Source organism: Erpetoichthys calabaricus, chromosome 10, assembly GCF_900747795.2.
Source record: "Erpetoichthys calabaricus chromosome 10, fErpCal1.3, whole genome shotgun sequence".
In the NCBI taxonomy this organism is placed as follows: Eukaryota; Metazoa; Chordata; class Cladistia; order Polypteriformes; family Polypteridae; genus Erpetoichthys; species Erpetoichthys calabaricus.
Window position 1 is genome coordinate 139303954 of NC_041403.2, and position 26454 is coordinate 139330407.

Here is a 26454-nt window from a genome sequence, read left to right on the forward strand (position 1 = left end):
TAATATATAGTATATCACCACCAATTGCTCCAAGGGTGCTGTACAATGGCTGATGGTGCACTCTGACCTCCAAAGGTCATGCAAAAAAAATGTCCACACTGGGATTTATACAGTGTATCAAATAACAAAAGGGTAATCAAACATAAGTATCGCAGAATTTGCTAAACGTAATAAATAAAAACACAAACTACAGTAGATGAGTGGAAACATCAGGGATCCCCCTGTGCTGGTATGTAAACTGGGGCGTTTTACCCGATGCCACTGGGTTACGTTTTACGAAAGGTAGAATAGCAGGAAGACTAATCGAATCTGCGGTTGAAGTGGATCGTTGCGCTAGGTTTCAGAAAAAACGGTTGGGTAAGGAAGAAGAAAAAGCCGCTTCAGTTAGAAAGGTGGATGGAGCGCTCGGGACTTGAGAGGCGTACTCCGTGCTGGTAACGGCAGACACGTTCAAATGCTGTAGATACTGTATGTAGACAGTGAGGAGCAGCTGGATCGTAGAAAAAATAAAAAATACTCCCAAAATAAATGACGGACTCGACTCTCAATTCAGCGTGCCTTTTCTGTTTTCTAGGTCATTGCTCACGGCATAAACAGATTAGAAATAGCTAGGGATGGGAAGATCGATACCACAGTGATCGATACTTCGATACTCAAACTGTACTCATTTGGTATACAGTACAATTCAAAAATATCGATTACTACTTTTTTCCATAAAATACAGTAGCAAGGATCATGCAAAAGGCGTAGAATGTATTAACACACTTTCCGCGCTCACGTACTGAAATAAGCGGACACGCTGTGACGCAACAGCGCCACAAACCCACGCCCCTTGCACAAGCGCAGACTGCACACCAATGGCCGACCGAGAGCTTAGTTGTATGCGGCTAATTTTTACAGATGGAAAACAATACAGACGTCCGATGCAATATTTGTGAGAAGAATCAGCAGTACAGTGGTAAAACAAGCAGCCCACTTAAACACTTAAAAAACACACATACTGTTCAACAAAAAGACGTTTGTAAAACATCAAAGCGATGCAAGTCTGAAGCCTGGCGATTTAGCTGCAATCAGTGCAGGATAAGGGAGGTTGCAGAAAATTTTCAAAGATGCACGATTTGTTATTCAGGTAACTGCTGCTAGCAGGATTATGTAGATGGGAATTTATTGAAGACTTAATTTTACCGTTTATCACTCATTGATACTTATGAAACGTAAAGCCCGTTGTTAGCATAATGGAGGACTCATAATAGTAAAGCATAACTGTCAGAGCATTTTGTCACGAGTTGTGTACGTTTTGTTTTTCTGCTAACTAAAACGAAGGGTACAGTACAACGAATAAACATAAATAAGAATGTTAAATAGTCTTAACACCATGCAAAATACTTACTAGCTATGCCTAATTTGAAGATTAAAATGTTCACTATAGTTTTTCTTTCCGAAAAGTAAGTGCCTGAGTAAATGTTAATAAATATATTATTTTGCAAATTTAGTGGATTTAAAAGTACTTTAATTGCATTAGTAACAGCATCTAGTGTAATAAAGTATAATGCTTCTGTTTAATTTTGTATTGTTAAAATTGTATTGTGCTCCTGTTTCCTCCCACAGTTCAAAGACACGCAGGTTAGGTGGACTGATGATGTTAAACTGGCCCCTGGTCTGTGTGTGTGTGTGTGTGTGTGTCTGTGTGTTCACCGTGTGATGGGCTCTCGTCCTGTCGAGGGATTGTTCCTGCTCTGCACTAGCACTGCAGAGGCAAAATAGGATTAAGCGTAAAAATGTCAGCATTATTTTTTCTAAATACAAATTTGAAACTTAACTAAATGAAAGGCTAATATGACAAACTTTTTCCCGATCAAACAGAACGGCAGAATATAATAGAAAATGCAAATGTGGGAATTTTTTTTTTGTAAATGTTAGTGTTCTAAGGGGATCCGTTTAAGTACATTCATAAATAACCCAATCTTCATGAAAACGTAAAAGTTAATATTATCGTTATTACATTTGTATGTTCATTCTTTGCTACCCGGATCCTTCCTGCGTGGAGTTTGCATGTTGTCCCTATGGCTGTGTAAGTTTCCTCCCACAGTCCAAAGATGCGCAGGTTAGGTGAACTGGCAATACTAACTTGGCCATAGTGTGTGTTTGCCCCGTAATGGATGGGCACCCTGTCCAGAGTTTGCTCCTGCCTTGTACCCTATGACAGCTGGCGTTAGGCTCCGGCACCCTCCCATAGCCCTGGTCTGGAGTAAACAGGTTAGAAAATGACATGCCATGTTCATTCTATTAACATAAATGTTGTAATAAATTTGTTATGGTGACCTTAATACTGTGTTGTGATATTAGTTCATTTAAATGCAGACTGGCCCATTAATACTGGCCATTCTAAACACTATCATTTGAAAACAAATTCCTATGCTTTTTTAGTATCGAAAATCTGACACATAAAATACTTGTATTGGTATCGATTTCAAAAACAGTGGTATTGCCCATCTCTAGAAATAGCACAAGATACCCCTTTGAAGGCTTGAGGAATAAGGCGGTTCGATAAGATAAAGCAAATGGGAGTTTTATGTGAGGAATTACAGGCATTTACTTTTGAAGCGGATAATGTGAAATATCACTCTGATGCGAGGACTATCAACTTGCGAACCAAGACGACAGTTGGAGTAAGACTTGTTCAAAATTACAGAACATATGTGTCTTTGAAATATAGGAGGAAAATTAAAAATATACATAAACGCATTAGAAGGGCAGCCGAAATCTACTTGCACGGTGGCTGTCCCGTTAACTGACCCGGGAATTTGATCGCGTGTGCCATTATACAAACCCCGCCCATTAATAAACACAAACGGGTAAAATAGTACAAACGGACATGTTTACATTACAGCCTGATAATAACAGTATGTCCGAAAAAGATTAATAACTTGAACAAATGTTCTCCCGTCATGGAGAGCTCGACGCCGGCTTTGTCGTGTCTTAACAGATTCGCTTTTCGCGCTAATTTCCTGAATTTTCCTTTCTGTTAGTCTACCTTTTTAAAATAACCCTTCGGTCGAATAAATATACGAATTGACCCGTTAGGGTCGAAGGGACTGAGAATTTGTTTTTGTTTTAAGCGTTATGACTAACAGTCCGACGCAATTGGGCTAATGTGCTCGAGTAATTACTGAATTATTAATCAAATCGACTACTTTCACTTTGTTACCGTGATACACTTCCTGTAGGCTTTTAATTCACAGGTCGTTCTTTCTGGATACTTTTATTTTGACATATGTGAATTACCCGAGAACCGGAAGTAGCTGTTTGGTGACGCTTTTACGAGGCGTTTAGTTAAAATGGGTTCCACTTAGTTTCGTATTCCTTTTTCTTTTAATAAATTCAGCGGATTATTAGACAAACTGTTCTCATGTTTATCTGTTAAAAAGGACAACGCGCGCCATTGGCAGTACTTGGGATTCTTGCGGACCTTCGCTTAAAATGGAAGAGGAGTTCTACAATCCCAGTGCGGACTGGGAAGGCCAGGACGGCGGCATGGTGGGTGCTTTTGCTTAGGTTTCTTCCTGCAAGATACTCGTATTCAGATATCGGTGGAAGGTGGATTTAGTAAACGACTGATATCAGAGAGTGCAAATCGATACATTTATTTAACAAAAGTCTTTTTTATTCTGTTAAATCTTTGGTATGATATTCATCCATAATGACAGTGTAATGAGTTTACAGGTACTTGGTGTGTGTGCCCTGCGGTGGGCCGGCGCCCTGCCCGGGGTTTGTTTCCTGCCTTGCGCCCTGTGTTGGCTGGGATTTGTTCCAGCAGACCCCCGTGACCCTGTTGTTAGGATATAGCGGGTTGGATAATGGATGGATGGATGGATGAATATCGGGTATCTGCGCATAACTTTGTGTAGTCCAGCGTTTCTCAACCTTTAAGTATTTGCGACCCGAGTTTTCATAACAGTTTTAATCGCGCCCCCCTAACATTTTATTGAAAGGAGCCCACTAATACTAATTTGTTCTTTTTAAATTAATGATATATCATAGATGCATATTTTATTATACCTACTTAACTTTTATCAACATTTATCTAACTCTGTTTATTTTTCTAGTATCAGATTGTAGTTTAAGTTAATTTGTTTTGGTCTCAATAGATGTATTTTTCATATTTTCAATTCTTGTTTTCTTCTTTTCACATCTTTGCGACCCCTTTTTGTTCGCGCCCCCCTAGGGGGGGCCGCCCCACAGATTGAGAACCACTGGTGTAGTGGAAAATGAAGTTTTTTTTTCATTTAGCTGAGATTAAATAATGGTTGTCTAACAACCAATTGAAGTGGAGTAGTGGGAAACTGGTCACAGAAAGCAACAGACGTTGGCCTCAACCACTTCCTCTTCACTCTGCGAATCAACAGAATAAAGATCCCTGATTTTTCAGGTGCATACTTAAAATATCAAGACAGGTGGCTACGAAGGATGGTTTCTGGTACAATTAAATTTAAGTAAATACGCACGTGAATAGAAGTACAGTAAAATGTGACAAATAACATGAAATGTGTGTGTAAAATACTTGTCACGGAGTATATTTTTGTTTGTTTTTTAATCTATTTATATAACGACACGCACGATACCTGAAATACGCCCTGAACTGAAAACTGTTACTTTAACCCGTCAACGTTGAGAGTGCGGGTTGTAGCGAGTACTGTTTTTTGATTGGCGAATCGTCGTTTGCGCAGATAAACACTTTTCGTAACCAAGTGTAGCATTTACAGCAGACTACTGATGACAACTTATTTGTTTCTTAAATTAAATTTAATAACAATAATTCTTTGCATTTATATAGCCGCTTCGCACAGAAATACTGGTCATCTTTTTCTTGTACTCTTTTCCCACGTACCCAGTCACAAATTTGAGTCACAGGATTCACAAGTCAAGCAAAGTCATCCGTTCAGCTGATGATTAACCAATCAAAACCGCACTTGCTAGAGCGCACCCTTTCAACTTTGACGAGTGAAAGTGACAGTTTTCTTTTTAGGATTTATCTGTTGCCTGCGTGTTACTAAAATAAATGATGAGATAAACAAAAAAGTATTCTTTCAGATATATATGAAATGTTAATATAAATTATGATGTATATTTATATATTTGCATGTTTGTATCCAAAATAATTAATCTGTGGGTGGCAAGTTCATTAGAAAACAACCAATTTAATCAGCGATTCCAGTTAGCATTTGACGTGCATTATGGACACAAAAATAAGTATTTAAACTAATTCCATTCATTCATTTTCTAACTCATTTATCTATTTCAGTGCAACTTGGCATGAAACATACCACACTTATTTTTAAAATAGGTTTTTTAATTACAAACCTCTAAAATATTTTTAAAAACTGACAAAAAGTTTCTTTTTTAATTTTGGCACTTATGGAAATGCTTTTAAAATACATGCATATTTCATCACTAGGTTGTTTTACTAAAATGCTATATTAAATTAATTTACCAATTGACAAAGTTTTGTGCATATATAAATTCATCTTTAAAATATAGTTCACTTTTACTTTTTTTTTCTTGCCTATTTTTCATTAGAAATAGTACAAATGAACATCAACATTTTAAAAATGATTTAAATCTAAATAATGCAATTATGTCTGACCAAGCATTTGATTATATGATAAGCAAGCACACATGCGCATGCATGTGCATTTTACATCTGTTTTTATATAGTGTTTTTGGTAAGGATTTGTGTGCAAAATGTTAGAAAATTAGATCAAATTCTTGCTATTTTATGTTTGTTTTAGTCCACAGAAAATAAACTTTTGTCAATTATTTAAGCTTCACTTCAGTGCACCAGCAACACTAACCAAAAATACCCATTCAGCACATTGGTATAAGGGCCTAGGCACTATTCTCATTAGAATGTCTCAGAAGCTAAGGATTCTGTCAGCATCAAACCAGGATGGTCTGTAATTTACAGGCACTCTTCTAATAGGAACTGGTGTCAGCCATTTAAGATTGATGTTGCTGCATCTGCAACACTAATTCAAACACGCTCATTCCTCACATGGGCATATAAGCCTGGATAGGCCCTTATCATCTTAGAATATCTGAAATGCTAAGCAATTGTGGCTGCATATAACAGGTGAAATGTAATGTGCACACCCTCCTACAATTGGAGTAGGTTTTGATTATGAAAGATATTAGCAGCTGTAACTCCTTTATACTTATTCTCTACATTCTGATTTGAGCTGATCTAGGCACCATTACAATTTTAATATTGCAAAATGGAAGAACTGTGGGACCATTAAATTGGGGTTCATTAATATCTTTTGTTCCACCTCTAAAATGAATCCGGTGGGAAATATTTGATCTTCACATCATAGTATTAGCAAGACTAGCCTTAACATGCCTTTATTGTATATAAGGCATACGTATTTACTGTGAAGAAATGACCACGTGTCAAGTATTACTGTAGGTTAATTTGTGTTTTTAACATTAATGAGCATCCATTTATCTATAAGCCAGGAAGCAGTAGACAAATGAATAAGAGCGGAAGTATGTTATTTGTTTACATAACAGAAGTACACTGAGTAGGATATTAAAATATACCAAACGAGAAAGGAGGATCATGGATCGATCTTGACAACCTAAGAAGAAGAAGAAGAAAGGTGTCAAACTTAAATTTTGAAAAAATAGTAATATCCAAAATTTATGTATAAAATAATACAAAAAGTTTAACAAAGTATAAAATAAAATTTTAAAAATATTTGTCAGGACAGCATATAAAATAAAAATTACATATATAATTTTCAATGTATTTCCACTCAAATTCCATTTATATATTGTTTTCAAGCAAACACATCTGTGCATATTCTGTAATTTTAAGAACACAAAGTAAGTTACAGAAATTATTTAACTTGAACTGAGCTGGTGATTTGTTAGTAACACTTCCACCTTCACATAAATTCTGCATTCCACCACATCATATGTTGCAAGGACATAGTGTGTGGTCAGAGCCGGCTTTAGGGCGAAGCGAACGAAGCGACTGCTTCGAGCCCACTGCGCCCAAGGTTTTTTTTTTTTTCCTGTGATGCGACGCTGCTGCGGATGGCCCAATGGAGCAACAGATTCCTTCACTCCAACCTCTATTACTAATTTTTTTTATATATATATATATATATATATATATATATATATATATATATATATATAATTCACGGGCAACATATTCCATCACCTAATTACTCCACGTGGACATCTCCACTCTGCACTCCATTGATTGGAGTCTCCAGTCTTCATTATGCTTCACTCAGGCCCGCGCGCCTGTTGCCGCCTCCACGGCTCATCTGTGCCTCTGTCCTCAGTAGGCGGCCACTTACGCTTCAGTCAGGGCCGCTCCGCCACACTGCATTCTCGACAGAGCATTAAAGGGGCCCTTCTCTTCGTAAAGCCATTACTTTCCTTCATATCAATATATTTCCATTTTGTTAGAAAGAACGTCTTGTAGATAGTAGTTAGGCCTTGCCGAATTTCCACAGTTTGAAATTATTGTATTCCAAATGTCTTCAGTTCCACCGCCAAAGAAATATAAATCAGGTGCTCGTAGATGCCGGGAAAACGCATTTCTGCAGCTCAGAATGCAGGAAATCGCTTGGCACCCGGAGCTCTGCCTCGGACCCCCTAGCTGCAGGGGTTGGGCCCCTTACGGGGCCCTCGGTATCAGTTTGCTTCGGGCCCGAAATTGTCTAGGGCCAGCTCTGGTGTGGTATAAATTGGGCATACCAGAGTTTCTAGAATCAGTTGCTCAGTTGAACATTGGCAAAACGATTGACTTTAGTACACAGTGACATAATAGTTGGCACTAGGTATTCTGGATATTCTGTTTTTGAAACCGTTGTTGTCATGTGCATTTCCCTCACACCCGTTTTTTTTTTTTTGTTTTTTTTTAACATTACTGAGAATCTGGTAAAAAGCAAAGAACTATGAGGGTTAGGTGATCTTGGGGAAATCAGTTGCTTGGTTGGATGAATCTAGGTTCTTTATACAATCTGCTGAAGGAAAAGTAAGAATTTGGTGCAAGCAGCATGAGAGCAATCGTGTTTGGTGTCAATAGTACAGTCACTTCATGACTGTAATTTATCCACGCTCAGGAGAAAACGTTCAAGTTCATTTTATTGTCATATGTACACATGACACAGTGTACATAGTACAATGAATATCCTAATTGTAGATCTCTCTGCAAGTACTTCTGTGTGTAGAATGGGCATGCTTTGGTTACTCTTGCCGTTGCAGTGGCATCAATCTGAAGTATCTTGACCCCAGTTCCAATTAGAGGAGGGTCTATAGATTACAGACTACCATGGTTTTATGATGACACAATTCTTAGTTTCTGTGATATTCAAAAGAAAACAATGCCTATGTGTATAGACTTTTGGTTTAGTTGCTGCTGCAGTAACAAATCTTAAATGTCAGACCACAATTCCTATTAGAGAAATGTCTGTAGTTTGCAGTCCACCCTGGTTTTTATGATTACACAGTCCTTAGCTTTTGCGATAAGGAAAGTAGCATTCTCACCCTGCTAAACATGTTTTCATATTTCTGCGAAGGAGATGTTAATGATTCGGGAGAAAGGGTCAGGATTATATAGTGTGTTAATGAGGAATACTGATTTTTTTTTTTTTCGCCTCTAAAAGAAATGGTCACATGGTTATTGTGAGGTTTTTGGACGATTAGGTGGGGTAAATCTATATTCGTAATAACAATAAGATATTCCCAAATATCTCAACAAGCATCAGAAATCTTGCTTGCTTGAGTATTGTCAAGTAAATGGTGTTTCCCCAGCATTCCATTGCAAGTATTCTTATGTAAAATGAAAAAAAAAATATCCAGAGTTTCTAAGATGATCAATCATCTTTTCAGCAACACATTTATTGCAAGTTTGTGGTACTTTTATTTTGATACATTTAGCTGTGCTCACCCCTTTTTGTTTCTAACTGTTGCTTGCTTCACACACCATTGAATCCCTTGTCTTGTGTCTCAGAGCCAAGAAGCCGTGACACTCAATTAAGCACACCTAATTGCTAATATTCTTGTTTCCTTAATGTGGCTTAACGGTTCTAAACTGCCCCAAAACGAATGATGGTATGTGTAGCTTGTACCTGACTTGCACTGAAGGGTCCTTTCGATCCTGAACGAGATGAATGGGGTAATATTTTAATGGATACTCCCTTGACTCTCGTATTTGGTGTATTAGTGTTTGACACTTTAGCCTTCAACAAAATTTAATTGTTCTGCTGTGGCTGTTTCATTATAAATTAACAGGAAATAGATGTTGATGCAGCTTCTTTACTATTGAGGAAGCTGTTGCTTTCAGCCAAAATGACATAGAAAGTGCAAAAAAAATATCATTGTGTACATGTATTCATATTTCTGAGAAGGAGCTGTTAATGAATCAGGTGAAAGGGTCAGGATTATATAGTATCAATGAGGAATATTGAGTTTTTCACTGCTAGGTTAAGTAGCGTAAAGTAAGCATCTAAAAGAAATGGTCACATAGTCAGTTAGCATTGTGAGGTTTTTGGATGATTAGACCGGGTACCACCACTAAATGAGCAGATTTTGGACTTTAAATAGAGTTTTTTCAGTCAGGGAGTTGGAATTGGATTATGTCAACTTTAGCATGCATTTACTGATGCTGGAGCTCACCAAGAATGCCTTAATTCTTTTTTCTTTTAAATGAACCTATGTTAAACCAGGATCACCTTCACAAAGCTTTGGTGTATTCACAGTCACTGATTGATTTTTTTTTTTTTTTTGAGAGAGAGTTTAAAATTGTCACTTATTGTCAGTTTTGTTTACATATTGATTGGTGGCAGTGTTCAGAATTTTAAACTTGGTATCAGTGTTTAGTCCAAAATGCTTGTGTTACAGCTGTTTTCAAAGATAAGTGCTCAGGAGTAGATGTGCAAATTATCACACGTTGCTGTCCTACATGACCATTGAAACGGGACTTGTTTGCATTTTACTGACCATCGTTCCTTGCCCATTACATAGTTTCTTAAGGATGTCTGCATTCAGTTCTTATTATTTAAACAGAATCTTGGCATTGATTTACTCCTTACTAAGTTTACTCCTCCTTTTTTCTCACTCCTTGTGCAAGTTTTTTCTTTCCTTTTTCTGCTTTACTTTTCCTCCAGAATTACTTTTGAGGTTGTTTTGTTCCTTATTGAGCTTCATCTGCATTTTTTATTTAGGCTTTATGGATTTTTAGATCTTTTATTGCTCCTTGGTTTTGCTTTATGAAAGGGTCACTTGCTAAACCTTTGTTTGTCAATGTTCTTGTTTTCCCCTGTCTTTCTGCTTGCATAATTGACTCCCATAAACCAAGGTGTTTGTGCCTTATATCTCGATATGCCAACAGAAAGCCTTATGTTGCTGAATGCCTTTTTGCCCAGTTGCAGTGTTATCTTTGATACATTTGGGGTTAGGGAATGTCAAGGATGATGATAATGGAAACATGCAGGGTCTGATACATATAATAAAGAATCCAGCACATGAGCTGTACAGTACTTTCATTTGCAGGCTCTTAAGATGTTTAATTGTGCACCAAATTATAAAAGGGCACAAATCTGCCATTGATTATAAGAATGCTTCCATGAAAGCACTTTCCTTTTTATGAAGGTGTCAGTTGCTGATGAATGGGGTTGACTGACCTACAGAGTAGTGCAAGGATGCTTTGTGTAAGCAGAACTAGCCACCTGAAGAGCAGTATGCTGGCTCAGTAATTGACTGCCATTACAGGTGCTTCAAGTTTACTCCTATGAACCATTTTATTCAACTCCTGTGGCGGGAGACTACAGCAGGGTATGCCTGCAGATCATTTAATTTGTGTGAATTCATCCTAGTGCTTAACTCATGCCGAATTTATGTTTCTCTTTTTGAAAGATTCTAGGTTTGTATTTAAAATCTTATTTTTTTTTTTAGATAATCCCTCTATTAGGTTTACAACATTTGCTATGGTAAGGTTTATATTTGCATCAAGAAAACTTACTAAAGAGTAATGGATTTAATGGATGCATAAAATTCTTTCAAATTTAAGATGTCACAAATTTTTGATGTATGAGGTAGATTGGTGGGCAACCAGTCTACCTGTGGGAGTGACACCACGCTCTACGTGAGCCATGGGCTCTGCTCCTCCAGTCATCAGTACTGTGTAAGGGGCCCACCCAAGGGAAACGAGTAATTCCAGGCTGGGGTCTTAAGCCCAGTAAGGCAACAAGCATAGCAGACTGTAACTCTGACATAAACCACATAGTCTCAACAGCTGTAAAGGCAGAGCAAGGCTGCAGTGGAAGAGATGTACCAGTTGTCCTGTATTTCTTTGCAAGAAGAATAAAGCAAGTCAACCACCAAGCTTGTGTGGTTATCCATGTGTGATGATCATCCTGCATTGAACTACCTATATTCAGCCTTTCCTTTACAGGAGTTCCCAGGAGTTCATCCAAAGTCCTGTGGTGATAGGGGCAAGTTCACTTTTACCAACGGCCCCTAGACACAAGTAAGATAGTGGTCAGTACTCTGGACTGGGTAGGAGAATATCTTCAGTAGTTACAAACAAGACTGAGCAGACATTTTATGGTCTCCTTACTAACCTGTAGTTAGAGAAAGTACCAAAAAGGCCCAACACTCCTGGCTGGAAGACCACAGCTAGTGGGAACGCTCAATTTGTGGCACAAAAACAAAGACAATCTGGATGAACATTGCATTCTTGAATGTTAGCACCCTAATGGATGTTATTGACACCCGCATGATGAACGTGTCTTGTTGCATTTGAAGTCCTCAGCCACAACATTTGTATTACTGCTGTCAGTGAACCTCAATTGTCAGAGTGGAAGGGCAGCTTATAGAAGATAGGGGAGATTAGACCTTCTACTGGAAATTGAAAATCTGGAAAGGACAAAAGAATACACAGACCTGAGCAATTTAAAACTCGCCAGCCGTCTGACTGATCTCTCTGTCGGGACCAATGAACAGCTTATGACACTTCGTATTTGGCAAGCCAACAACACCTCAGAAACCATCAGTGACAGTGACCCAACACTTGCAGCCGAGAATATACAGAAGGAGTTATTTTACTCTCACCTTGATGAAATCCTTTCTTCCAAAGCAGCTCAGATCAAAATCATCCTCCTGGGGGATTTCAATGCAATAGTTGGCAAGGACTATGATATATGGATAGGTATAATCGGGAAAGAAGGGATGGGCAAAGCAAACTCTAGTGGCATCCTGTTCCTCAGTAAATTTATCGATAACAACCTGAAAACTACATGTCAGCACCCCCAATTAAAACCGTGGCACCTCTTTGACTGTTATTGTACACTCCAGAGTCCTTAGAGATGTACATTTCTACCGTGCTGCCAAAGGAACAGAAGATTGCAAGACTGACCATCGCTTCATGAAGTTTGTTTTCTCCATTACAGAGGCACCAATATATCAGAGAAGAGCACCAACCATCGTCGTCTTCTTCATCTTTTCCCACTTCTAAGTGGGATCTATGTGCTTGATCAGCCTTCTTCAAACTGCTCGGTCCTGCACCTCCTCACCAGTCAAGCCTTATTCCTTTAGATTTTCTTTTACTTTCTCCATCCACCTGCCTTTTGGCCTCCCTCACTTTCTCTTTCCCTGTACTTCCATGCCTATCACACTCTTGTCCACATTTTCATTGTCACTCCTCATCACATGTCCATACCACTTCAGCCTGCTTTTACTTTCTTAAATATGTCTCCCACATATGCTGTACATCCAATTGTCTAATTTCTTACTCTGTCCTTTTTTGTAACTCCACACATCCATCTAATGTTTTCTCCTGTGCTCCCTTTACTGCCCATATCTCAACTCCATGTATCATTGCCAATCTTATGACTGTCTTAAAAGCCTTACCTTTTAACCTTCACCTTAATTCTTCAGTCACACAATAATCCTGAAACCTTTTTCCAATTCCCATCAGGTAAAATACAAAAACACAACAACTTCTGATTATGGAACTTTCGGATGCTTGTGATAAGAATTTAGCTGATGGCCTTAGCAATGACATCTCTACAAGTGAAATATGGGAGAGGATGTGAAGAACTGAAGAAGGCACTTCACAAACCCAGCAAGGACACTATTGACTTTACTTGCAATCACAGTCAAGACTGGTTTAATTAAAATGATACAGAAATTCACAAACTCTTTGACCAAAAATGGCAAGCACCTCGCAACTAGCAAAACCATTTAACATGTTAACAAAGCAAACCAAATAACTAACTCAAATTCCCAGTACAGTGGTGAATTTGAGAGATGAAAAACAACTAGTAGATTGGAAAAGCAAAGGAAATTCAATTTCATGTAGACCAACATGACATGAGAAGCTTCATTGCAGCAACTAAACAAATATATAGTTGAAGCCTCCGGGGACAGCTCCCTCTAGGATTGCAGATGGAAAAACCTCCTTAAAGATAGCAGGGCAATCCAAGAGCATGGGAAGGAACATTTTGAAAGTCTCCTGAATTGGAAATCCAATGTCCCTAACACCATTGACTGCATCCCACAGCACCCAATATGAGAGTCTTTTAGCTGACCCATCCTCTCTGGGAGAAATGACAAAGGCTGTCTAGAGCATGAAAAACAACAAAGCTCCTGGCTCTGATGGTATTTCAGTAGAATCCCTCAAAGCCGAAGCAGCAGTCTTGTAAAGAAAACCTCCACTGTCTTATTTCTTAAAATCTGGGGCACTGAAATGCAAATATAGTCCCTATCATCAAAAAAAAGATAAGTCCAACTGCAACAACTACTAGAGAATCTCCCTCCTCTCCATTTAGAGGAAAAATCTTCACCTGTATCCTCCAAAATCATCTGATACAGCTGGAAGAATCAGTTCTTCCCTAAACCCAGTATGGCTTCATCCCCTCAAGAAGTTCCATTGACATTATTTTTGCAACTAGACATTTTCAAGAAAATGCCATGAACAATATGAAGAGCTATTCATAGCCTTTATCAATTTAACTAATGGCTTTGACACCATCAGCTGTGATGCATTCTGGAAAATACTGGCCAAGTTTGGCTGACCAGAAAGATTCATCTCCATAATGCTCCTTTTACATGATTATATGAAGGCATCTGTCACTAAACACTTTATCATACAAGCTGGAGTTAAGCAGGGGTGAGTGCTTCCTCCCAACATGGTTTTTAGCCTCGTTCCACATCCTTACACAGGTCTTAGCATCCCAATACATCAGTATCCACTACAGGACAGACAGCAACATATTTAACATCTTCCATTCTTATGCCAAGACCAAAACAACATGCATAAGTGTCAAAAACCATGAATATGCTTTTAATTGCACCATCGTTGCACACTCCAAAGAAGAACGTTAAGCAGCTCTCAACAACTACTCCAGGTTCTATAAAAGCCTGGGCCTGAGCCTAAATATTGGGAAGACCAAAGTCCTGCAACAGTCTGCTCCAGGCCAACCACCAAGCCAGGAGACCCACTGGAGAGTGTTGAGCGCTCTGCTTACCTTGGTAGTCCTCTCTCACAGAAGACAACATTGGATGAAGAAATTCGGTACAAAATCTGATGTGCCAACATCTCTTTTGGAATTTCTGAAAAAACATTTATTCTATAACTGAAATCTTGTATCTGCCATTAAGATCCTAGTCTACAAAACAATGATTCTACTGTCCCTGTTATATGGATGTGAGGCATGAGTTATTTACAAAAAGCATATGAAGTAGTTGGAACAGCAGCAGCAGTAGTGATTCCTCCGGAAAATTTTAAACATCTCATGGCAAGACTGCAAGACCAGCATCAGTGTCGTGGCTGCAATTCATAGAAATCACAGGATGCATGTGCCAGATCTCAAATTATGTAACATCAAGTCCAGTGGGCCAGACACTATGTACTCCTTCCTGACAGTAGATTGCTCAGCAGCTTAGCTATGCTTAGCTGGCAAATGGCAAGTGAACACACGGAGGTCAAACAAAGTATTAGGATAGGAAGACAATATTAAGGCCTACCCCGAAAAATGTAAGGTAGACCCTGAATCATGGGAACGTATGGCTTTAAATTGCAATGCTTGGTGTCAAGTAATATACAAGGTTATTTCATCCTTTGTAGAGGAGGGCACAGAAAAAGACTGCGGCCAAAGTTCTCCCAAACTACAGCTGTGTCTCTTTCATGAGCACTACCGGGTCTGACGCTTCAGGATTGGCCTGCACAGCAATTACAGGATTCACAAATAATACAACTGGTACAACAGCTTGTGAATAAGAGATCACCCTCGGTATATTGGTAGGGATTGCCAATATAATCAAATCTAGAAGTAGAAAATTAACTGGTGTTGGTTGTAAGTTAATGTTAACTGAGAGAATTGCACTACATTGGCCAACGCACTGTTCTCGTGCTGTATATAACATACATTGCCCTCCATAATGTTTGGGAAAACCAATTTCCTTGATTTTTTTTTTCCCCTCACCTGCACAGTTTAAATTTACATATTGAGACTTGATTAAAGTGCACATTGCAGAATTTAATTTAAGGGTATTTGCATACATTTCAGTCACGTCATATAGAAATGACAGACTCTACACGGTACCCCCATTTCAGGTCACCACAAAGCTTGGTACAATTGGCATCACTCGTGTTTGTGATTACTCAGGCGTTTTATTGCTTCGTAAGGTACCTTGATTTGATCCTATCCTTTAGAGTTCTAATTGCCATTGTTCAGCATAAGGACAAGAGCGCTGCCAATAAAAGTCAAAGAAGCCATAATGAAAGACAAGAATAAAACCATTGGAGGCATCATTAAAACCTTAGGATTAACCTTAATCACTGTCTGGAATATAATTATGGAGAAAGAACACACTGATGAGCTCAGTAATCACAAAGGGGCTGGTAGGTCAAGGAAGACCTCCACTGCTGATGACAGAAAAATCCTCACTATGGTAAAGAAAAAGCCCCAAATGCCTGTCCAACAGATCAGGCACAGTCTACGTGAGGCAGATTGGGATGTGTTAGAAATGACTATTTGCAGAACATTTCATGAACGGAAATACAGAGGCCACACTGCAAGATGCACACCACTATTTAACTACAAAAACAGGATGGCCAGATTATAGTTTGCGAAAAAAATACTTTAAAAGAGCCTGCAGAATTCTGGAAAAGGGTCTTGTGAACAGATGAGACAAAGATGAACCTGCATTAGAGTGATGGCAAGAGCAAAATGTGGAGACATAAAAAAATGGCCCAAGAGCCAAAGCATACCTCCTCATCTGTTAAACATGGTGGTGGAGGTGTTATGGCATGAGCATGTATGGCTGCGACAGGTACTGGCAAACTTCTCTTCATTGACAATAAAACTGTTGATGGCAGTACCACAATGAATTCTGAGGTGTATAAAAACATCTGCTCAAGTTCCAGTAAATGCCTCCAAACTCATTGGACAGTGCTTCATCCTACAACAAGATATTGATCCCAAATGTACAGGTAAGGCAACACAAAGAGTTTTTTTAAAAAAATAGAAAATTTCTTGAATGGTCACACTGGTCACCTGTTTTAAATCCACATGGGAACAAGCCCCTGAAACAAGAAGGAGTTGAGCATCATCATCACCAGAGAAGATCTTCAGCATCTGGTGATTTCTTTGAATCGCAGACTTCAGCTGTTGGAGGTAAAGAATATGCAACAAAGTACTAAATATGACTGCTTTAATATACCCGCCATTGCTATGTTCCAAACATTATGGTGCCCTAAAATGGGTGGAACCATGGGGGAAAAAAAGTGTTATTTCTACATGGTGGGACCAAAATGTATGAAAATACCCTTAAATTAAAATCTGCAGTGTGCACGTCAATCACATCTGAACTTTTTCATTTATAATTGGAGCAGAGAGGTAAATCAAATGAAAACTTTCTTTTTCCCAAACATTATGGGTGGCACTATATATGTTTTTTACAACATTTACCACATTGTATACTTTGGAACATTAGTTTGCCTTAAAAACTAAATGAATAAAACAAGTTTATTGTTTGCATATACACATTCTGCCATGAAGTATCCTATTTTGGCAGCTCCCTGGTTACTGCTCATCTCTACCATTAGGTGTTCCTGTAAATAGGGAGATGTGCTTTGCACTTTGAAGCACTAAATTCTTTTTATTTTGTTTTTAACAAATGGAGCTGCTCGTTTAATTGCTGGTGTAGTCAAGCCAAATAGCCTCTTCATGCCTTGATAGTTATTAGCACTGCCAGTGTGCAGCTTCCTCCCACACCGCACAGTTATATATGTGCAACTGTGGATGTGTGTGAAGTTCCACCACTCCGCTGAAACAGATATGCCGATTAGAAAATGGGTGGATCCTTGGACTGGCATCTTTAGTGCTCATTGCAATCGGAGAATGAATGCAAAGCCTTTGTTCCTTTACTGGGACTGAGTACGACACTATTAAAAAGCAATTCATCTTGCCATCATTTCATCTCCCTCAATCAAATTTATTACACTACAGAGTAAATGATTACAACTTGCATCTGATCAAAACACATCTGTATCTGAATTAACTGCATGATGGGTTAAATGTGGCTATAACAAAAACCTATGTGTATGTTTGGGATGTTTTCAACAATAATAACCACAGTTCCTAGAATTGTATGCTGAAATTCTCCAACCTCGAACACAAAGCACTTCCAGACATGACTTGTGCAACATGTGTTGGTTAATGTGGTACTGTAGCATTCCCATTGTGTGACATTTTCATGTGTAGTTTTTACTCCTGTTTTTCTCACTTAATGTTTTAATTCGTTAACTGGCAGTCTGGCATGAATGCAGTACTGACTTTCAGTCAGTACTACCAATACCCCTTTATTGACTTGATTGTATGTACCCCAGAAATCTAACCCATTTAAGACAGAACCGTTTTTTCCCCTTCTCAGGCTTTTTCTATTGACTATGGCTCAGTGTTGTTTAGCTTTTGGTTCTTCCACTCCAGGCATAATTTTAATGAATGCTTGTGCACACAAAACTTTAATTCCTGTGAAAGGGGTCTGGTGACTAAAGCTTGGTTAAGATAGCTAGCATAACCATTTTCTATCAGGGTAATAGGTCTCACCCTCATCTATGGTGTTGACCTTAATTTATCCTCTGCTGCTATCCTTTTGTAGCCTACTGAGTTGAGAGTGTAGTCCATACTTCAATGACAAGATGGTGGCAACTGTAAAATTGTTTGCCAAATATATGTGACTGCAAAAAAGAATCATTCTTAATAATTTTAACAGTGAATATCAGATTTTGGATGTTTCAGACTATGATTGCAGTTTGTTTGAAAGTATCAATAGCATTCACCCAAGTAGAACCAGTATTCATAATGTGACAATGTGTCTGAAATTGGACCTAGCACTTTGTTTTATTAAGACACTTTTCTACCTTCTGTGCATTAAGTAACTACTTAAATAAACAGGGAATATAGATATCGAAACATACAAAGGTAAATCAAAAAGTAAAGGCAAACTGAAATTATCTAGTAACCGCAATGGATAAAAGCTGATACGATATGTTTGTGATGGCTTAAGGGTAGTTTGAACACACACAGTGCAGTGGTCTTCTCTTACTCTAGTTGTATGATCATGGACACTCCACTGTGGGATTGCACCATTTTTTGAACAACACAGTGTAGGTGAGATTTCTTTGAGAAGAGGGAGTGAAACCTACTAAAATTCACCAAAGGATGTTGGCTTTTGCAGATCAGTAAGCTATTTGGGTACCCACCTTGTGCAAACTTTTCAGAACTCTCAAGTCCTCATGCACGATAGCTTGTTTGGCCCCATAGCTGTGGTCCAAATGTGTAGAACAGCTAACAATATGATCCGTTGGTCTTCTCTGATGAAGGCATTTGCTAGGTCACTGTGGATTTGTGTGTGATGTTGATAGTCACCAGATGGACCTTTGTTGGTTACACTTGTTCTTCCTGCTTACTACTTTACTACCCATTAATAAACTTTTCGTTCATTGAGTCCTGCTGTTTTCACATTGTACTGAGCCAACATCCTTCAGTGAATTTCAGTAGGTTTCACTCCATCTGCAGTTTTCATTTGCACTTCTTGTCCATATACAATTTAATACATTGAAAAATGAGTATATAACATATACACCCCGACTAACTGTGCATACAGTTAAGTAACATTTATTTAATGAGGTATCGTTAAGGACAAAGATTTATTGGGGTGTTTTCAGTAAGCCTTGAAAAGCAGCAAACATTTACACGTTTTTCTGTGAATCGAGTTTTAAATATCACTTTTTTGTATTTTTGCCTAGTCAAAAGTAGAATGTACCCCGAGATCTCTATATTTTTCCTTCATCCAGTTCATCCAGGAATTGGTTTCTCTTGTTCTTTAGTATATACTGTACATTTTTGTATATTTATCACATTGAATAGTTAACTCACCTGAACTTTTTGTTATTAACAGGATGATGGCTACATAGAGGGTGAAATGGATGGGAAGGTCCAGGAGGAGTGTGTCCAAAAATTCACTAGTCGAGATTATATCATGGAACCAAGCATCTTTAATACTCTGAAGGTGTCAGTACCATATGTGACTTTTTTGTGTGTTTTTTTGGGGGGCATTTGGGGGTATGGGGGCTAATTTTAAGCAATGAAATAGCACCCTGCCCAGAGATGTTTCCTTCTTTGCAACAGTTATGTTGGGATAGGTTTGACTGGATTGAGTGGATTTGATAATGTTTTGTTAATTCTAAGCAACATGGTTTCACATTCCTGGCTTACATTTGGTTTCTTTTTTATTCTTTAGTTTTTAATTTTAAAACATTTGTGTTTCTTGACTGTGTTTGTTTTTTTTTTCATGACTTCAGGTATTTTCAGGCTGGTGGCTCTCCAGAGCATGTCATTCAGCTTCTTTCTGAGAACTACACAGCTGTAGCCCAGACAGTAAACCTGTTGGCAGAGTGGCTTATTCAGATGGGTATGACTTTTTCTGCTGTTAGCACTGCATTGAAGAAGTGATCACTAAATCTGAGTGTTCAAGACTAAAAAAAGAAGTGTCTAGTTATGGTGATATGTGAAATTAGCAGCATTACTTGGAACTCTAATTTGTATGATATAATAGTACTATGTTGTGCCTGGTCTGTGGTGTGAGACTTGACTTTAGGTTTATGCTTTAGGAGTGGAACCTGCCCAGGTCCAAGAGAGAGTGGAAAACCATCTGAAAGCTTTACTTATTAAGCACTTTGATCCACAAAAAGCAGATTCCATCTTTACAGTAGAAGGAGAGGTGAGCTGTGTATTAACTCATTTTTAATTGCAGTAAATAGTTACTGTCCGTCTAATACATGCTTTTGTAATTAACGTTGGAGCAGCCCAGAAATATACATGTGCACCTTTATCTTTCGTGCTTTAATCTTTTTCACTTGGGCCAGCCAGTCACTGTCTTAATCTTGTCCCCCAGTATACACTGCCTTTGTTAAAAATGTATTTTTGGTCTGTATCCTTTAGACTCCTGCTTGGTTAGAACAAATGATTGCCCACACAACATGGCGAGACCTCTTCTACAAATTAGCTGAAGCCCATCCAGATTGTCTGATGTTAAACTTTACTGTAAAGGTGAGTAGTCCTTTGTTTTATTTACATGCACAATATGCATTGACTAGTATCCAGTTAAAATCGCTATATTCAAGGCTCCCGGAAGATGTGTGTGAGGCAGCATTGCAGAGTTGCCAAGTCAGTCTTAATATGTTCTTGGCTGTTGTATTATTTTAATCCTTATGACTGTGCTAGTTCCAAATAAAAGTGGCCACAGTCACTTAACACAGTCTATTAACACTAGAATCCCTGAAACCTATGAAAAAATTCGTAATCCCAGGTCACCTTAAATTTCTTTATACCTCTCCATTAGCGTCTTTTGTTTTGCTAATGTGTCGATCAGCAAAAGCAGCTGGTTCGATTCTGGGCATTTCCTAGGTTTACTATTTTGAGTAGTGAGCTCCTCTTATTGTTACTATTTTTGAATACAAACATGCACTTGATTTGAGGCTGTAACAGCCAGTGTCAATTTATGGTACTCGTAAAGGTTAGGGTTTTTTTTTTTTCTCTCTCTCTTCAGTTTCCTTCTCTCAGTCATGTTCACACTCCGCCCAATCTGACACCAGTTAGTTTTCAAATAAAAACGTGGCATAATGAAACAAGTGTGCTTTTCTGTGCAATTTTTTTTTAATTTCGTTTTTATTCAGTTTTATATTTCTTTCGTTTCGTTGATTTGTTAGAGACTCAAATTAAATGCATGTTTTTATTATATAATAGTAACAATAAAGGTAGCCCACCACTCGAGGTGCTAAATGTGGGGAGTACCCGGGATTGAACCAGCAATGTCTTGATTATGAAGCAGCAGTTCCTCACCCAGCACCAGCCAAGCAGATATCCATAAAACAGCCTCATTTCCACTGGAGAAACACGCAAACACAAACATGCATGCAAACGTCTTTATTTCATATTGAATGATACAGTGATCCCTCGCTATATCGCGCTTCGCCTTTCACGGCTTCACTCTATCGCGGATTTTATATGTAAGCATATAAATAATTATATGTAAGCATATAATATATATCGCGGATTTTTTGCTGGTTCACAGATTTCTGCGGACAATGGGTCTTTTAATTTCTGGTACATGCTTCCTCAGTTGGTTTGCCCAGTTGATTTCATACAAGGGACGCTATTGGCAGATGGCTGAGAAGCTACCCAGCTTACTTTTTTCTCTCTCTCTCTCTCTCTTGCGCTGACTTTTTCTGATCCTGACGTAGGGGGATTGAGCAGGGGAGCTGTTCGCACACCTAGACAATACGGACACTCGTCTAAAAATGCTGAAAGATTATCTTCACGTTGGCTACCTTCTGTGCAGCTGCTTCGTGAAGCGACATGCAGCACGGTGCTTCGCATACTTAAAAGCACGAAGGGCACGTATTGATTTTTTTATCTCTCTCTCTCTCTCTCTGCTCCTGACGGAGGGGGTGTGAGCTGCCGTCTTCAACAGCTTTGTGCCGCGGTGCTTCGCATACTTAAAAGCCAAACAGCCCTATTGATTTGTTTGCTCCTTTGAAGAGGAAGATATGTTTGCATTCTTTTAATTGTGAGACTGAACTGTCATCTCTGTCTTGTCATGGAGCACAGTTTAAACTTTTGAAAAAGAGACAAATATTTGTTTGCAGTGTTTGAATAAAGCTCCTGTCTCTCTACAACCTCCTGTGTTTCTGCGCAAATCTGTGACCCAAGCATGACAATATAAAAATAACCATATAAACATATGGTTTCTACTTCGCGGATTTTCTTATTTCGCTGGTGGCTCTGGAACGCAACCCCCACGATGGAGGAGGGATTACTGTATTTGGGTTCCAGTTTTCACACAATGATGGCAACATGTAAATTGAACATTTTTTTTTCTTTTGTTTTATTCTTGAATAAAAGCACACTTGTTTTGTTATACCTTTTGTGAAAGTGTTTATTTGATATTTGGTCTTCAGTCTTCACACATTAAACATTTGATGTCAACATTTTGTCATTATTACTATAACATAAAAATGATTTCTGTTTTAGCTATGTGTTCAGTGTCATCCTACATTTACACAGATCGTTGTAGACCTGAAACACACATGAAATATATGTATTTCAAATAACAATATATTGTTTTCCTATACAATTCCATACACCTCACTCCCAGGTAAACAGATTTCAGCTGTGAGAATTTGTGTCTGAGTTCAGCTGCCTCTCTGGGGGAAATGGGATAGCAGGCTGCTTGCGGCTGATCAACACATTTGCAAAACAAAGGAGCGATCGGTGCGCAGTTATCGAAGTGATAAGGAGGTGCGAGTAACGTTAAGGTGGCCCAGCATTACGAATATTTTCACAGGCTTCATTGATTCTAGTGTTAATGGATTCATCTTTATAAAACTAATGTAAATTTCCTTTGGAATACATGTTTGCCTTGGTGCACTGCAGTGGCTATAACTGACTTACTTTAAGACCTATTGTTAATTTTAAATGGTTGTGTGATTACAGTGTTTAAGCTAAATGCCAAATCATTTTACATCCAGAAGCCTACAGGACAAGAATCCACTTCATTTGCAAAGAGAAACTGATGACTGGTGGTTCAAAGACATTACACAGATGGTGTTATACAAAGGCTTTTTGTTTGCTAGCAAGTTTTCTTTAGACCAGGGTCCCATGTTCCATCTAAAGGAAGTAATGCTGACATAACCAGTATGAACAAAATCACACCTAATGCAGTCTCAGGTTCAAATATTATTCCTTTCATTGATCGCAGTACCTCAACAGACAGGTGATCACAATCAAAGTACTACAAACACAGCATTCACCCAAGTAGTTCCGAAATATAGTTACTCCTCTCTTCTTCCACTCCTCAAAGGAGTTTTGTCTTCTGCCTCCCGATGCTGACTTTCTGGTCAAGGTGAGGCAGCTTCTTTTATTTTGGACCTGGGAGCATTTCCAGTGCCATAGCATTGCACATCAGAATCACTACCAGGTTAAGTGGATGCTCCCCAAAACAGGGAGGTCTTCTGCTGGCAGTGCCCTCTGGTGGCACAATGGGACCCCAAGAGGGCTGCTTTCCAAAACTACAGATCTTACACAGTCCTGCAGGTGTTGAACTTGGGATCATGCCAAAGAAGCAGTGCCACCTATTGTACTGGGGGATGACTTATATTTGCTAGACAAATTCCCCCACTCGATGTATTAGTCTTCGTCTCCAACAGGCTTAGAAAAAGACATCATCCTGGCTGAGATGTACCTCCATCCATGCTGTCCTTCAATTATGGCATCTCAGCCGGGTAAGACATTGTTCTTTATCCCATTCAAGATGCTTGTCCATCCCTTATGGCATCTGCACTACCTATATAGAAAAGACATTTTACCAAGAAGGTGCAAGAGGTTAAACTCACAGCTGATTTTTGAACTGCAGTGAAACAAGGGATTTTATTCTAATAACATGACACAATGCAAGACTGTAATAATGCTACATGTCTTATGAACTTTAACTCCCAGCAGACGTCCCTGATTGAACATCTGAGTAGAGCGCAGGGGCTGCTGGCACAAGATTGGCCATTGGGACCTTTGAAAAGTGACACCGGCTAGTCAGTAAGGGGGTTGAGAAGTCTGGAGTTTGTGTCTGTTTAGCTGTCAGTATCATCTTTCTTTGGATTATCACTTTGTTCTTGGATCACCTCACCTGTATGAATGTATGGACTGCTCTGCCCCTGCCTGTCGTGTGAGTACTGAGTTAGATTGGTTTTTCTTTCTTGTTTGGAGGGAGCACTCCCAATGTCATCACCACCCAACGCATACCAGTAGGATTCTTTTACATTACTTAACAGCAAGCTGTTCTGTGGATTATCTCTTCTGCATCATTTCCATATCGTCATTGGCTGTTTCATACGGACAGTGTATTGGACTTTGTGTTTGTTTCTTATATGTGTGATCGCCAGCAAGGAACTGAGGGAGGGATTGTTTTATTTGTTGTGTAGTTGATTATATCCTGCTATTTTTGTTTAATACATTTGTTTTGGTTACTGTTTGTTTAATTTGGTTCTGTGTCTTTGTGTGTTTGTGGTGTGAGTCGGGCCAAGGCTGGGTGCATTACTTGGGACCCCACCGAAAAAAAAATAAATAAATCACTTGTCCTAGCAGTGGTGTGAATCTTAGTGGGACTGTGCCCAATACTAGACAGACAGATTAAGTCAGTGATACTGCAGACACAAACTGTTCCAGCCTGACACGTAGATGATAGGCTTGCTAAGTAGCTAACTCCTGCTGTTTACTCTTCTTCTCACTGTAGAAATGTATAGGGACAATTTGCAGCATGTTTTAATTAATGTTAAAACATATTTTTACACTTTTAATAAATAAATAATACTTTTCCTGTAAAATGTGTACTTGCATCATTTTCTGTATTATTAAAGCAGTGTGTATATTTTTTAGTAATGAAAAGTTATCTATCAATCTTAGAGAATGTTGAGAATGTTGAAGTGTGATCAAATGTTTGCATCCCCAGTGTAAAGTTTTTCAAATCTGTTAGTAAATGTTCACGTAGGGAAGGACAATGAATGGAAATTGGTGTTAAACAGACTCAAATGTAAGGCAGATTAGTAAACTGTGTTCCTAATTCCCCGGGTCTCTTTGACACCAATGTACATTAAAGTGGAGAGGACAGAAGGTTAATAACCAGCCTGCTCTGTTTCTCTCATTCCCCGAAATGTCTTACTATAGCTCATATCAGATGCTGGCTACCAGGGAGAAATCACCAGTGTCTCAACGGCCTGCCAGCAGCTAGAAGTGTTTTCTAGAGTGTTGCGGACCTCTTTAGCAACGCTGTTGGATGGTGGGGAAGAAAATCTGGAGAAGAACTTACCAGAATTTGCAGTAAGTATTTTGATAGGATTGTAGCAATACAGCAAATGAGGTGAATTGGGGGTGTATTTCAGTTTTAAATTTTAGTGCTTTGTGCTTTCTAATTTAGTCTTTAAACTGACCATCATATCAAGCCTAGCCCTCAGCATATCTGTATGAGTTGTTTCAGCCTGGTTACTTTTGAATTGGTAATTTTACTTGTGTTTGTTGAGCTGTTGGAATCCACGTGGGGTTTAAGGAACCTATCCCAAAGTCATAAGGGGACAATTTCTCCTTCCTGTGCAAAAACTTTAGTAAATCAGTTGTTTTCAATGTTTTTAGCAGATTAAAACTATTTTTCCTCCAGCATATGTCTATACAAGATGTCGCCTGCAGTACTTTTCAGTTTTCACACGCAGCCAAGTACCTCTAGAATATAAACTTCCTCTGACCGTTCTTCATGAATGGCATTGCATTGGCAGAGTGTTGTGTCTTATCAGAATGTTCTGTTTTAGCTTGGATATACAGTGGGGCAAAAAAGTATTTAGTCAGCCACCAATTGTGCAAGTTCTCCCACTTAAAAAGATGAGAGAGGCCTGTAATTTTCATCATAGGTATACCTCAACTATGAGAGACAAAATGAGAAAAAAAAATCCAGAAAATCACATTGTCTGATTTTTAAAGAATTTATTTGCAAATTATGGTGGAAAATTAAGTATTTGGTTACCTACAAACAAGCAAGATTTCTGGCTCTCACAGACCTGTAATGTCTTCTGTAAGAGGCTCCTCTGTCCTCCACTCGTTACCTGTATTAATGGCACCTGTTTGAACTCGTTCTCAATATAAAAGACACCTGTCCACAACCTCAAACAGTCACACTCCAAACTCCACTATGGCCAAGACCAAAGAGCTGTCAAAGGACACCAGAAACAAAATTGTAGACCTTCACCAGGCTGGGAAGGCTGAATCTGAATCTTGGTGTGAAGAAATCAACTGTGGGAGCAATTATTAGAAAATGGAAGACATACAA

The 26454-nt window shown here is 38.7% G+C and overlaps 1 protein-coding gene across 1 annotated transcript in view; it reads left to right on the forward strand.

The window, feature by feature from the left end:
• The first annotated feature begins 3292 nt into the window (after window positions 1-3292).
• Window positions 3293-26454, forward strand: part of nelfcd (negative elongation factor complex member C/D) — a 37448-nt gene continuing 14286 nt past the window's right edge. The window contains exons 1-6 of the mRNA XM_028811948.2: window positions 3293-3537; window positions 19486-19598; window positions 19889-19998; window positions 20198-20307; window positions 20529-20636; window positions 25305-25457. Coding sequence (XP_028667781.1) covers window positions 3481-3537; window positions 19486-19598; window positions 19889-19998; window positions 20198-20307; window positions 20529-20636; window positions 25305-25457 — 651 coding nt within the window. The 5' untranslated portion in view covers window positions 3293-3480. The remainder of the gene's footprint in view (window positions 3538-19485; window positions 19599-19888; window positions 19999-20197; window positions 20308-20528; window positions 20637-25304; window positions 25458-26454) is intronic.